The 13121-nt window shown below is 45.4% G+C and overlaps 1 protein-coding gene across 1 annotated transcript; it reads right to left on the reverse strand.

The window, feature by feature from the left end:
• Positions 1-2240: 2240 nt before the first annotated feature.
• On the reverse strand, positions 2241-10533 carry WFIKKN2 (WAP, follistatin/kazal, immunoglobulin, kunitz and netrin domain containing 2). The gene is made up of 2 exons (XM_063120218.1): positions 10245-10533; positions 2241-3886 (listed from the first exon to the last, which is right to left on the reverse strand). Exons 1-2 carry the CDS (start codon positions 10446-10448, stop codon positions 2366-2368), a joined length of 1725 nt encoding a protein of 574 aa, XP_062976288.1. The 5' UTR covers positions 10449-10533; the 3' UTR covers positions 2241-2365.
• Between the last annotated feature and the right edge of the window lie 2588 nt (positions 10534-13121).

Raw genomic sequence — 13121 nt, forward strand, 5'->3', positions numbered from 1 at the left:
GAGGGCAAAAACATACTGCTCCTTGACTTCTACTATGTCAGTGTTCCAGAAGCTTTCCTTCAATGCAACCGAGGACTTTTAGCCCTCGCTTCTTCACACCTGTCACCACTGAATGAAATCTGTGTCTTCCCCTCAGGCCTTAAGCCCACCTCCTATCCAATTCCCTCACATTTTAAAACCCAGCTTTTCCTAGGGCTGCTGCTTTTCCTCTGTGGCCACCACCTCCACCACCATTCCTACTGCCACTATGGCTGCTCCAAGAGAGGACACAACTCTCAAAGCCCAAGGCCCTCCCTCTGACCCGGCCTTTGTGCTTTTCTCCCTGCACACCTGCACGGTGCAAGCTATGTGGGAGCTGTAGTTCCCCAACTACCTCAAGCATCTGGCCAGGGCACAGGAACATACTGTTTGGCTATTAAGGCTCGAGCTTTGAACTTTTTCAAACTTTCAAAATTTTCTAGACATCTACAACACTCAAGCTTCAGTTTAAAACAAAAATGAGTAATGTTGATCTGGTAGATCTCGAGTAATAAGCCTTACACTACCATATTCTTATATAAAATATAATATAATATATAAAATCTAGCATTTTATATAAAATTTAAATATAGCCAAAAGCATTTTAGTGCTAATTAGAAAATTGTTTATACAAAATAAACACATTGATAAAATGGCACTTAACTGGAAAAGTAACAGCGAAGGTATGCTGAGATAATGATATCAACAAAGAGTCTTGTAGCACCTTAAAACTAACAAATGTATTCTGTCATTGAATACAGCCCGGTCCGCAGAAGTTTATGTTAGAATATGTTTGCTCATCTTTAAGGTGCCTCAAGATATTTTGCTGTTTTTGCTGCAATAGACGAATACGGCTGCCCCCGTGGAAATTGTTGAAGTGCTGGTAGGTTCAGCTACACTACACACAACAAAACCAAGCCTCCTAACAAATAAAGAGTAGAGCTGTAGCAACTGACACCAGTGGAGATCACACTACTGTTCCATTATGTCAGCTGTTTGGAAAACCGTACTCAAAGAATTCTATCAATGGCTCATCATGAAACTGGAAGGAGGTTTCGAATGAGATGCCACAATGTTCTATTCAACATTTTTATCAGTGACTACAGTGAAGGAGTGGAGGGAGTCTTTATCAGGTTTGTAGATGACATAATACTGGGGTTGCTTCTACACAAGGCATTTATCACACCACCGCCCTGTCTCATTCACTGAATTTTATGGGGGGGGGGTCTAGTAAACCTTCCATATTTTCTGATTACTTCTTCCATCATTTTCCTTGATGCAGAAAATCCATTAAGGAAGAAAAGATGGAATAGTTGCACAACGCCTTTTCATGGTTAGCACTAGGTGCCTTCTGTCTGGAAGCAGTCTGAGAGGGATAGCTAGCACCTCAGAAGACAGCAATGAAGATCAAAGGGATCCCTCCTTTTAGTGGTACACTCAGAGACTCTGTCTCCTTCGTCCCCACCTGTTCATAGGAAATGTGGCGGGCTCCATAGATTTTGCAAAAAATAATAATCTGGCACCTTTATGTGTATACAGCATTAAAAAACAAAACAAGTGAAAAGTTATGCTGATCTTTGAGATACAAAATGGCTGACAGATAATGCCCACCTCATGTAAAGGGACTTTACGTATTAGATTTCACACACTTATCTTCTGTGAGTAGAAAAGTGCAGTGATACAGGAAATATTTGGTTCCCCCCCCCCCCTGTAATCATTGCCTTATAAAACACACTAAAGACAATTCACAATTTTACTTATTGTTAATTTGGTTAGATTAGGCATAGGTAAATTCTATTGAAGATGAGATTTGTTTCTCTAAAGGCTGTATTTCTGATAACAGATTCTGCCATGGATTGGTTTCACTGGTATAATTATTGTAAATACAGGCAATAATTTACATTTTCTTCTGTTATAGCTACTTACAAGTGTGATACATTTCAGCTGCTTTTTGCAAGTGTCTCTATATTCCAAACGAGAGCAATTATCATTAGGGTGATAGTGTATACGATTTAGCACTGAACCAAACAGAATGCTATGAATTTGGTCTTTTATGATGAAAGCTGCATTGATATTATGTGCTGACCGCCAGATGGCATTTCTAGACAAATAGATAGATTGAAATCTAAAGACTAATAGCTGTTTGCCGCGATTTTAAGTGCTTGCCAAAAAGGCTACTTGCCTCATTACTACACAGCATTAATCAATTAATATATGGCTTCGGTGCAATACACAATTTCTATCAGCAAACAGAGATTTTTTTCAAGGAAGTTTTCAGCCTAGCCTACTGTTTGTTAGCACTCTATAATGCACAAATTTGGAACGCTGACAAGATACAAGCAGGGTATTAGTGCAGTCCTAAGAACTCTTTTAATAGCTCACAGGTTTTCTTGTGGATGACCTCACGGAGCTTGCGAACGCGCCGGATGCTGGAGGCCCCTACAAAGCTGTCTGGCTGTAAAACAGCCATTCCATTGTGGACGTCACCCATTATGATGAGCTGACCGTCTGCGGCAGTTATGTTGGGGCACGGGCAGCTCCAGTTCATGTTTAAAAGGGTAATTTCTAGAGGCTCCCTCCCCAAGAACCTGAGTCCCATTTTCTCATCCTTTAGAATCTCCTCCACCGTCACCAGGGCATGTCCCGAGTCTTGGTCCTCCGTCAGTTCAGTTACGTGGCCAAGAATAACAAAATCGCTTTTGCAGAAGCTGGTCACCAGCTTTTGACGTGGTTTGCAGGCCTTGCAAGCTTTACAATGCATGTTCCTCGGGAAAGGGCACATTTCTTCACAGGCCTCTCTGCTCTCAAAGTTATTCTCGTTGCCTCCGCAGCCCCCGTAAATGAAAGACTGGCATTCTTTGGTCAGGCTGTTGTATGCCCACCGGGGCTCGTATGCTTTGCAGTGGCCTTGGAGGGCCGGCAAATTGCAAACGTTGATGGGCCCGTTCATGCACGTCAACATGCAGTTTTCATAAGCCTCAAAGTGGTTGAGGTTGCTGTTGCAGTTTCCATAGATGAAAGTAAAGCAGTTGTTTTTCTTTGCGTCGTAATACCACCGAGTCTGCTCCTCCCCGCAGTCCTCACTGTCGGGCTGCTTCAGGCACTCGTCGGTTGGAAAGTGGGTTTTATTCTCTGCTGCTTCCATTGAGCTAGCTTCTCCTTTGAGGACTGACAACGGGAAATCTGCCCTGAGAACACCGCCAAGGTTTTTGGCCATGCAGGTGTAGATGCCTGCATCCTGTAGCTGTGTGTTGTAGATCACCAGCTGGGCGATGTTGGTGACGACAATGTTCCCTTGGACATGATTGGGCCTCATGACGATTTTCTCGTGACCCTCAGTCTCCTTCTCCCAAGTGATTTCTGGCTTAGGTCGCCCGGTGACGTCACAAAGGAAGCTAACAGTCTCTCCTATGTAGACAGATTGATGGGCCGGGTTGTTGACTAGTGCGGGAGGAAGAATATCAGTGATCGTTGTCTCTAAATAAGCAGTAGTAGGGTGAGCTGTAGTCTCCAGTGGGATAGGGCTGGTATTGGGCCACGTCAGATGATAGCGACACGTCACTACGTTGAGTGTGATGCCTTTGGTACATGCTTCGGCATCCATATAACACTTATTGTAATAGGTGAGCCCATCGGATGCGCAGGTAAAACTTGGCTCTTTTTCACACCTGTCTTTGCATTTGCAAACAGGCTGCCCATCCCAGATGTCACACTCTGAACCTTGCTGGATGCACATGAAACGGTCACATGTTGCCTCCTTGGGCATCCCAACAGGTCCTTTCTTCCCCCTGACATCCATGTACCGGGCTGCAACGCAACTCCGTGTTCCACAGACATTAGGGCAGCATTTCTCAAATGTCTCACATTCCTAAGGCAAAAGAAAACAATAGTGACAAAATGTCTATAAATAAATCAGAAACCCCAACGTATGGATCATATTGCAACTTCAGACAGTTCTCCCTTTGACAGAAATGTACAGTCACCCAACTTTCCCGTTTTCAATGGGATTTCAAAGGACAAATTTATTTCAAAATATCAATCTTCCCAGAACAGTAAGAGTGTGTACTATAGCTATACAGTGCTTTCTGTTAATCGAAGTTCCCCAGAAGTAAGGGCATCACAGGTCCCATAGCACAGGGGTGGGCAGAAAGTAGATCTCCAGATGTTTTGGACTTCATTCCTGACCATTGGCCATGCTGGCAGGGCTTTCTGGGAGTTAAAGTCCAAAACATCTGGAGATCTACCATCTGACCACTCCTGTCCTAGCAGAATTGTATTGGGGAGGGGGGTGTCCGGACAATGTTGTCTTCCTTGTTTTCCCACCATTCAGACTAAAATAATGGGTGTGACGATATTCAGGAAACTGGCAGGAATACCAAATGAGAGCTGAAGAGGAGCAGGTAGGAGATTTGGAGAATGGTGTAGCAGCTGAGTGGTGTCATAGTCCCCCCACCCCCGGTAATAATGGAACGATCTTTCAGAATCTATGAAGGATCCATAATTAGAAACATTTGTTTAGAAATCTGAGAAGAGAACAAACTCTGTGTTTTACTTACACAGGCGGAATGCCATGGATATCAGTAGGATTGCAAAGTAAGAGCCAAAATTGATCATCTAGCAACGCTCAAAAAAAAAATCCTCCCAAACCAAAATGGAGAGACATTTTAAAATATCCAACTCATGCAAGGCCAGCGTCAAGGGTAGGCATTTTCAGACACCTGCTGAGGGCGCACATCCCACCAGGGGCCCAGTGACAAGACCTCCTGGAGTTGCTGCTCCTCTTCACCATGGCAACGTGCTTGTTCACGTGCCTCTTGCTCTGATTCAGACAGCAGTGGTGGTGTGGAGGAAAATCAGCAGTTGATGCCACAGCCTACTTACTCACTGGCTCTCTGCCTGTCAAGCGAGTAAGTAGTAGGAATGAGGAGGAGGTGGACCAATAATGGCTGGTGACAATAGCAGTGAGAAGGTAGACTCACTGAGGGAGAAGGCCCATTGAGGGTATTTTGCCCACAGGCCCTTAAAAATCTGGAGCTGGCACTGACCTCATATGCAACATAAACCAAAAATCAAATTGATATCTTAGGCATCAAATTGATATCTTGAGTGTGTGTTCTGCAGATTTTTTATTATTATTATTACATTTATATCCCACCTTTTTCCTCCTGCAAAGAACCCAAGGTGGGTTACATGGTCCAACAAGCCTATGAAGTAGATTAGGCTGAAAGTCAGTGACTGGCCTAAAATCACCCAGTGAGCTTCATGGGCATGTGGGGACTAAAACCTGAATCTCTTGAATCCCAGTACAAAACTCTACACCACACTGGCTCTCACCAAGATGCCCTTGGATGATTCAAATTTTCTGAACCAGTCCAGTTTGGTTTCTAGTCTGGCTTTGGGACTGAAACTGCCCTAGTTGCCTTAGTAAATTATCTTCCCCTAGGGACGCAACAGGGGAATGAACTCTAGGCCCTTCAGTGGCTTGCAATACCATCAAACATAATATTCCTCTAGACAGTCACTCCAGATTGGAGTAGGTGAGCCTGTTTTGCGATGGTTGTAGTCCTACCAGGATAGCAGAAGCTGGTGCTGGGGGTACTTCTGATTGTTTCCTTGGCTTGTGGTTTAGCACCGGATTCCATCTTGTCCCCCAAGGTGTATAACTTCTACCTGAAACTGCTGGAGAAGGTCATCTGGTATTTAGAGTAGCATAGATGTGCAGACAATGCCCCACTCTATCTTTCATTTCCATCAGATTCCAAGGAAGCCGTGGAAACCCTTAAGCAGCTTTCAAGGGGCTTTAGGGGCTGTGACGGGAAGGATGCGAGCTAAAAAGCTGATTTGAGAATGAGAGCTCCATCACAGGGGGAAACACGCTCCCTACCATCACTTCTCCACCCGTGTTTTCGTTTCTCAGTTACTTCCTCTTTCAAAAGAGGAAGTAAACAATGAGCACGAGGCCCATTGAGTCCGCTGTTCTAGTGGTGCTGCTTCTCCTCCACACAGCAGGAAAGAGCAGCAACTTCTGGGTTTAAAATATATCGGACTTTGTGGAGAGTTTTTTTGTCATGCAAGGAAGGCAAGAAGGGGTGGAAGGCACATGAGAGGCAGACGATGTCATGGGAGGGACCTGCAAAAAATCCATGAATGCCCAGTAACGAGCGTGCAATAAAATGCTCGTCGGATGGAGCTCTTAGTGTTCAGCGTGTTCTTTATGGGATAGCACTTCTTTTGAAGAATCAGGTGTGCGATCTGGAAGTGCTCCTGTCCCTCGTCTTCACGACATCAGGTCTGCAGCGGGGGCATTTGGCCACCTTGACGCTCCTTCTGACCATCTACAGTGGAAAAAGCGCAGTTGGGGCTTTCCAGGAGGCACAGCCGCTGTGCCCGCCCACCCGAGCCCAGATGCAGCAGTCGCCAACCCTCTTCCATAGATTTGTTTTTAAATTGTTCAATTCTTTTTTTTCCCTTTTCTTTTTTTTCAGCTGTAAATGCGAAGGATCGCATTTACAGCTAAATGGGGGGGCAAGGGGGGAGGAACACGGTGCTCCCTCCCTCACAGAATATCCGAGCCCCCCTTTAATTTATTTATTTTTAATAAGGGTCCGCAGAGGTGCGGAGCCTCGCTCCAAGCTAAAAAATTCGGGGCAAGTTCCCAACCTTTTTAGAGTGGAACTTTGGGGCTTTGCCCTTGGATCGCTTCGGAGTGGCGGCTGCATCATGTAGATCACCTGCCGCCACTTTGAAGCTACCACAAAGAAAAGTGCCCGTCTAGACAAGCCCCTGGAGTCAGCTTGGCTCCAGGATGGTCAGGTTGTGGCTGTGTCTAAACGTGCTTTGACACAGCTTTGGCTAGTGCAGCAGCTGAATGGTTGGGTTGTGGCTTTGTCTTGAAGAAGGCAGGTCACTCATGCTTAGATATCACGCACGCTTTGTTTACATCCAAGTCATACTACAGAGCCACATAAGGACCGACACATGCTGTGTGGACTGCCTTTGAAGAGTGTTTTTACATCACAACTGGTGCAGAATGCTGCTGCCAGTGTGTAATTAGAGCCATATTACACAGAGCTGTATTGGCTCCCAATCTGTTTTCAAGCTCCATTCAAGGTGCTGATTATCATTATGAAAGACCTAAACAGCTTGGGTATTTGAAGGAACACTTACTCCCTTTTGATTGCGCTTGCCTATTGAGATCTTCAGAGGAGGTTCTGCTTCATGTCCCACCATCATCTGGAGTCACGTTGTTGGGTACATGGGACAGAGCCTTCTTTGTGGTGAGGCCTAGGCTCTGGAACTTACCACCCCATCCACTGGAGATTGGTGGCTCCAACGTCAGTGGGGTGGTGAATCTGCTCCAGTTTTCAGTCAGAACCAGTCAGAACTCTAAAGGAGCTATCCATGGTGGAAAGCACCACTGGTCCCACCACCTTTTACCTTCAGATGCCTTGTGAAGGCCGTCCTGTTCATATAGCCTTTTTAATGATTGACTGAATTTCCCCCTGGTTTGGATTACGAAGGCTGGCTCCTGCTCTTGTGATAGTTATATTTATGATGTGCTGTTTTATTGACAGGTTGCTATTCTGTAATCACTGTGTTTTTAAAAATAATAATAATTAGTCTTTGATTTTAACTGTTTGTGAGCTGCTGGTGGGGCGTAGGTCCTGGCAGAAAAGCAGAATAGGAATGCCTGAATAAATATATCCCAATCATGGATGTAAGCCTTTATTTAGCTTTAGGAAGAATCTGTAGCAGTAGCACCCAAATGATCCCAGTGTAGTACTTATCTACTGGCATTAGAAACATGAATATATAAAGGAACGATCCTATGTATATTTAGACAGGAAAAAATCCTGCTACAATTCTCAGGATGCCTCAACCAGTCCTGCTGACTGGGGCATGCTGGGAGTTGTAGGAGGTTTTTTTTTCTGTTGATGGAGATGAGGTTCAGCCCTGAGCATTTGTGTGTCATCAAAGGTGGCATGGCATGATTCAAGAGGAGCATCACTGCAGGGTCCTCATCAAGCAGGGCTATAGATGATGCTACGATGCCAGGCTCGGAATACAAATGGCTTTATTGATACTGCATAAAAAGGTGGCTTGTCATGCTTCTTTAGGAGTTGCTACACACAGGAAAAAATCTGTAGCCTTACCGGGTCTTTTGTCCTTTGTAGTCTTCCCACCATGACAACGCGGTCCTTTACATGTGACCACATGATTTTGAACTCAAAACTTCCCTTCTTGGAAAGGCTCCATTGAATTTACTGAGATAACGCCATCTAGTGGCAGAATTATAGCACAATATCAAGTTTACACACTGGGAGATCCCATAATATCCCAGATAACTCCACATTATCTCAGTTTTTTTAAAAAGCGAGATTCCCAGTGGGATAGCACGGGAGACATCATGGGCATTAATGATGATGTGTAATGGACCTGCAAACTTCAGTAAGTGGCCAACCATGAGTGTGCAGTAAATCACTTGTTTGAAGAAGCACTTAATTAGAAAACAAACCACCATTTGATTTCATAAATGGCATAATTTAACCAGCAGAGACTTTTCTTTCCTAAAGAATTTCAGTTGTATGTTCTCTGGTTGGGAAACCAGAGTGGGATGACACTGCTATCAGCAGAGCGACTTTTTGTTTAATCACCAGATATTTTGGAAATATGAATAGTATAGAATTGTGATCCTTAGTGTGATAAACTTCCCAGGGGTGGGCAACTTGTGGCCCTCCAGTTATTTTGGCCTACAACTCCCATCATCCCTAGCCATCATAGTCAATGGTGACAGATGAGGGGTGCTGAAGGCCAAAACATCTTGGGGGCCACAAATTGCCAACCCATATTCAAGACTTCCTTCAATGCATCTCTACTGCATCAGTACCATTGAAATGCATGTATCCATTTTATAACAGGTGGATCAAAACTGCAGCCATGTTATTTTCCTCCTGGAAAAAGCAACTAAGGTACGTTTTTACTTAAGAAAATAGATGGTTGCTTGTAGCTGTTTTACCATGTGGCCATCCTCGGATCAAAACATTCCTTCTCTAGTACTGTGTTGATTTTGTTGGGTCACAGATGACTGTACTGTATCAATACCTGCTTGCCATTTGATGGCCAAGTAAGCTTCTGCTCCTCCTAGTAGTGCCTAAATTCTATTACACAGCTTCCTACAGGGATTATTTTCAGAGTGTTATTTGACGATAGGAGCAAACTCGGTGATGACAGCAAGCTCTATTATTCTGGGCAGGTATGTGAGGCAGAAAGAGCACAAATGAATATATTTGGATGCCAAGATGTGCTGGCACCACCTGGCCACGAGATGAGCAGCCGCCTTTTAACTTGCCAGCTCCAGTGCCTTTGGATCTGGAAGCGTCATTCGAGCGCCCCTCCTGCCAAGCTATATCACTGTTACTGAGTCATTTCTTCTGCTACAGCTGGACTTCAAAATAGATGCTGGCAGGGGAGCCGTGCCGTGCCTCGGGAGACAATACGCAGTCCTGCCTCTGGAAACAAATGTGCTCCACCTCTAAAGGCAGCACAAAAAGATGAGTTGTGCAAACATGTTGGGCAGGCTCTCACCGACTCCAACAGGGGCAGCGAAGGTTTCTGCAAAAGTAGCTAGGGAGGCAAGGGACAGTGCAGGAGTACGGCCAGTCCGCTGGCAAGTGACGGCTGGAAGGCTTGGGGGATTCCTCTAGCAAGCCAGTCACAGGAAGCCCAATGCTATGGGTTCGTATCCAATCTCAGCCTCATTTAATCCCCATTCATTTCAATGGGTCTACTCCAAGTAGGGCAAAGATGGGATATAACCCTCTGGGCTGAACTCAGCATGGATTGACATTGTGTCATTCAACCGCACTGTGGCTGCAGTGGTGAAAAACGGGTCCATGCTACCGTTGTTCAGCCAGCGGCTTCTTCGCATGTCAGGCTTTGTCAAAGTTTGGAGCTGGGATGGGCTGATTTCCACCTGCAGCCACTCCATGATTTGGCCCTGAATTAAAGCTCAGCTCTTGGCACCAGCCATGGGATGTGAACTCCATACACAGGTTTTATTTTAAGAGCTTGCTCTCTCTCACCAACCACGTTTCACCTCTTTTGCCTACAACGTGTCCCTCTTCTGTGATAATAAACAAAACCAACCAACCAACCCCGGCGACCAGCATCTACTGAGGCAGGCAATCAAAGTGAACATGAAGCGGAAACAGAAGCGCATCACTCACCAGGTCAGTGTCGCACTCTCTCCTGCAGGTGCTCTGTGCGTCTACCCAGAGGTTGGGATTCATATCGTTTGGACATATCCCAGCATGAGAATACCGTATTGGGGGCAAGGCGGCACCTTGGAAGGGAACCTCCAGAAGCAGCAGGACAAGGCTTCCCCCTGACAACATCCACATCCATCGAGTGAAGAGTTCGAAAAAGGACATCTCAGAATGGCTCCAGAGAAAAGGTCGACAATTGGATTGGCGGGTCTGGGGGTGGGGTGGAGGGATCTGTGCCTTAATTTACAACGACAACAAAACAGGTTAAAACAAAGGAGGCCAACGGCACCTGCTTTCTCTAAGCTTCCTTTCCACCTTGGTCGACGGTGCAGTCTGATCTGAACCTTCTTGGATTAAAACGTCTGGGAAAGTAGTCCCCTTATTTTAAGCGAAAGGCTCTTAGTCCAAGCCAGAGTTCACTGTATTTATACCCTGCCTCTCTACAACAAGTTGGAAAAAGTAAACTCTATTTCTGTGACAGGCACACGCTTCTTATGTCCTGGTGGCAGTCGTACAGATTTGTTACAAGGAGGGGGAAAAAAAAGAAAAGCTGGAAAGACTTTTAAAGGCTGGAACTGCCACGGTGGGACCCCTGCATGTTTCTGAATGGAAGGAGGCCTTCTTAACCCCTTTAGACCTAAAGTACTTCCCTATGCTAAGAAGAATGGCATTTACTTCTGAAAGAGCGCTTGTCTAAATAATACGAACCTACAGTCAGAGGGATTTCCCGATGACAAGGAAATATATATAATGGTTTATTTAAAAGAAGCAGCTTTCCTAGAATGGAAGCAATTAAAGCTAAGATATAACTTTTATTATTATTAAAAAAGAAATGTGGAGTGAGAGGAGGAGGAATAACATGTTTCAGCTCAGGATCTGGATGGCAATATGTCTTTACAAATTAGCCCCCCAAGTCCCCAGCTTGCTTTATTTATCTTTTTTTTCTTTCCTCCCAAGCTTCTTTTTTGCTCTACTCCAAGCCCACCATGGGAAATTTTTTAAAATTCCTTCACAGTTCACGAACATGAGACCCCTATTGTACGACTTTTTGCTGACCTCTTTAAGGGAAAAAAAATAGGAACAGTTTAACTCTATGGAAACCTGCATAAAGGAATGTACCGCATTTTTTTGCATCGAGGAGGGGGAGTCAAAGGGGGAAACCACAATCATCTGAAGTTCCAGCCACCCAGATTATGGTAGGAAGGGTTTGCAGTGCCCACCAAGAAGGGCGCCGGCTTTCAAAGGGCCAGAGAGAGAAGACAAGGAAGCACTCGGGAAAGAGGGACATGGCGCCCCACCACCATTGAGGTTTAATTCTACTTGGTGTCTGCTATGAAAAGCACGTGTTGGCTGGAATCCAAAGATCTAGGTGAGACAGAGACCTTGAGCATGCCCAATGGGTCTTTTGGCCTTGCGCAGCAGACTCGCGTCCTAAACGGCTTCTGAAATCCTCTTCTCCCACCCCGTTTCAAGAATAGCTTGCCCTGTTCAGCATGCCCCTTCCCATGTCACACCACTCTTTGTATCTGTCTCATTGAACGCGGAAGCTTACCCACGTATGCATTTTCCATGGTGGCAGGATTGCGAGCACTGGTTGCACACAGATTGCCGCTCCGACGTCGCTTCCTGGAAACAGGAAGTAACGAGGCCCATTCAGTCCGGTAGGAGACAGCAACTACTATATGTTTTCTGGGGTTTTTTTGTGGCACAACAAAGGCCAGAATAGGGCAGAAGACATCATGTGAGCAATCCATGGGTGCCCAGTAACGAGCGTGCAGTAAAACGCTCGTCAGATGGAGTTTGTATTCTTACGTGCTGTTTTCATCCATTGTTCCATTGTTTGCATTTTATGTTTTGAATGTATTGTACGCTGCCCAGAGAACATGGGTTATTGGGTATTTTAAAAGTCCAATAAACAAACATGCTTTTTCTTGGTCCTATTTTCTTCTGTCAGCCTCTGGATCTTTGACGTGGGGGTTGCAGATACTGCCTTGCCCTGTGAGACTTTTCTAAGGCAAACTTGAGTTCTGAGGCCTTCATCAATTCCTGTGGCAAGATGGCGGAGAGTGGAAGGATGGCTCTGAAATTAGGTTCTAGTGAGCAACTGCATGTGGGGATGAAGAGGTTGCAACCATCCCCACATCACTGGGATGCCTGGAAGTTATCTTACTTCCCTTGGTGCGTCCAGGGCAGTGTTCTTGCATCATCTGTGATGGTAGCAGGCATTAGTGGATTATTTTACATTTCGGTACGCAACTCTCGGGCAGGGCTAAAACGGATAAATCACACACAATTTTCCTTTGGGTGCATTTGCCGCAGTGTACTCTACTTTTGAGCACCATGTTATGGGATGGCTGTACAATGGCTGCACACCAGCACATAACCCTGTCATAGGATCTGCACCGCAGACGAGCGCCAATGTTCTGCATGGTTTCAACCAACGCGACTTTAATGATGACTAAGTCCATTGCAGCCCTTGCTGAGACATTGGCGCTATGGCTGTGGAAGGTGCAGCCAAACTAACATATGCCATTGATAAAGCTTATGAGAAGGGAACTCTCATTTGACATAAATAATACAGGTTCAGCTAAGAAGGGGTGGCGGCGGAAGCAGCATAGTTAGCAGTGCTTTTCCTGCAAATGCTATAGAAATAGCGTGCGTTCCCATGCTGTTTCTTAGACCAGAAGTTTAGTCTAATGTTTGGGTGTGCAACTTCTCTGTTTGACAGGGTAGGTGACCCATAGAGGCTGACAGCCTTGGAGTGCGCATGTGAATCACCTTTGGTCGACAGGTGTTTGAGCCAAATATGTGAATTCCAAAGGGAATGTACTGCTGCCC

Source organism: Elgaria multicarinata, chromosome 3 (genome assembly GCF_023053635.1).
Source record: "Elgaria multicarinata webbii isolate HBS135686 ecotype San Diego chromosome 3, rElgMul1.1.pri, whole genome shotgun sequence".
Classification (NCBI taxonomy): domain Eukaryota; kingdom Metazoa; phylum Chordata; class Lepidosauria; order Squamata; family Anguidae; genus Elgaria; species Elgaria multicarinata.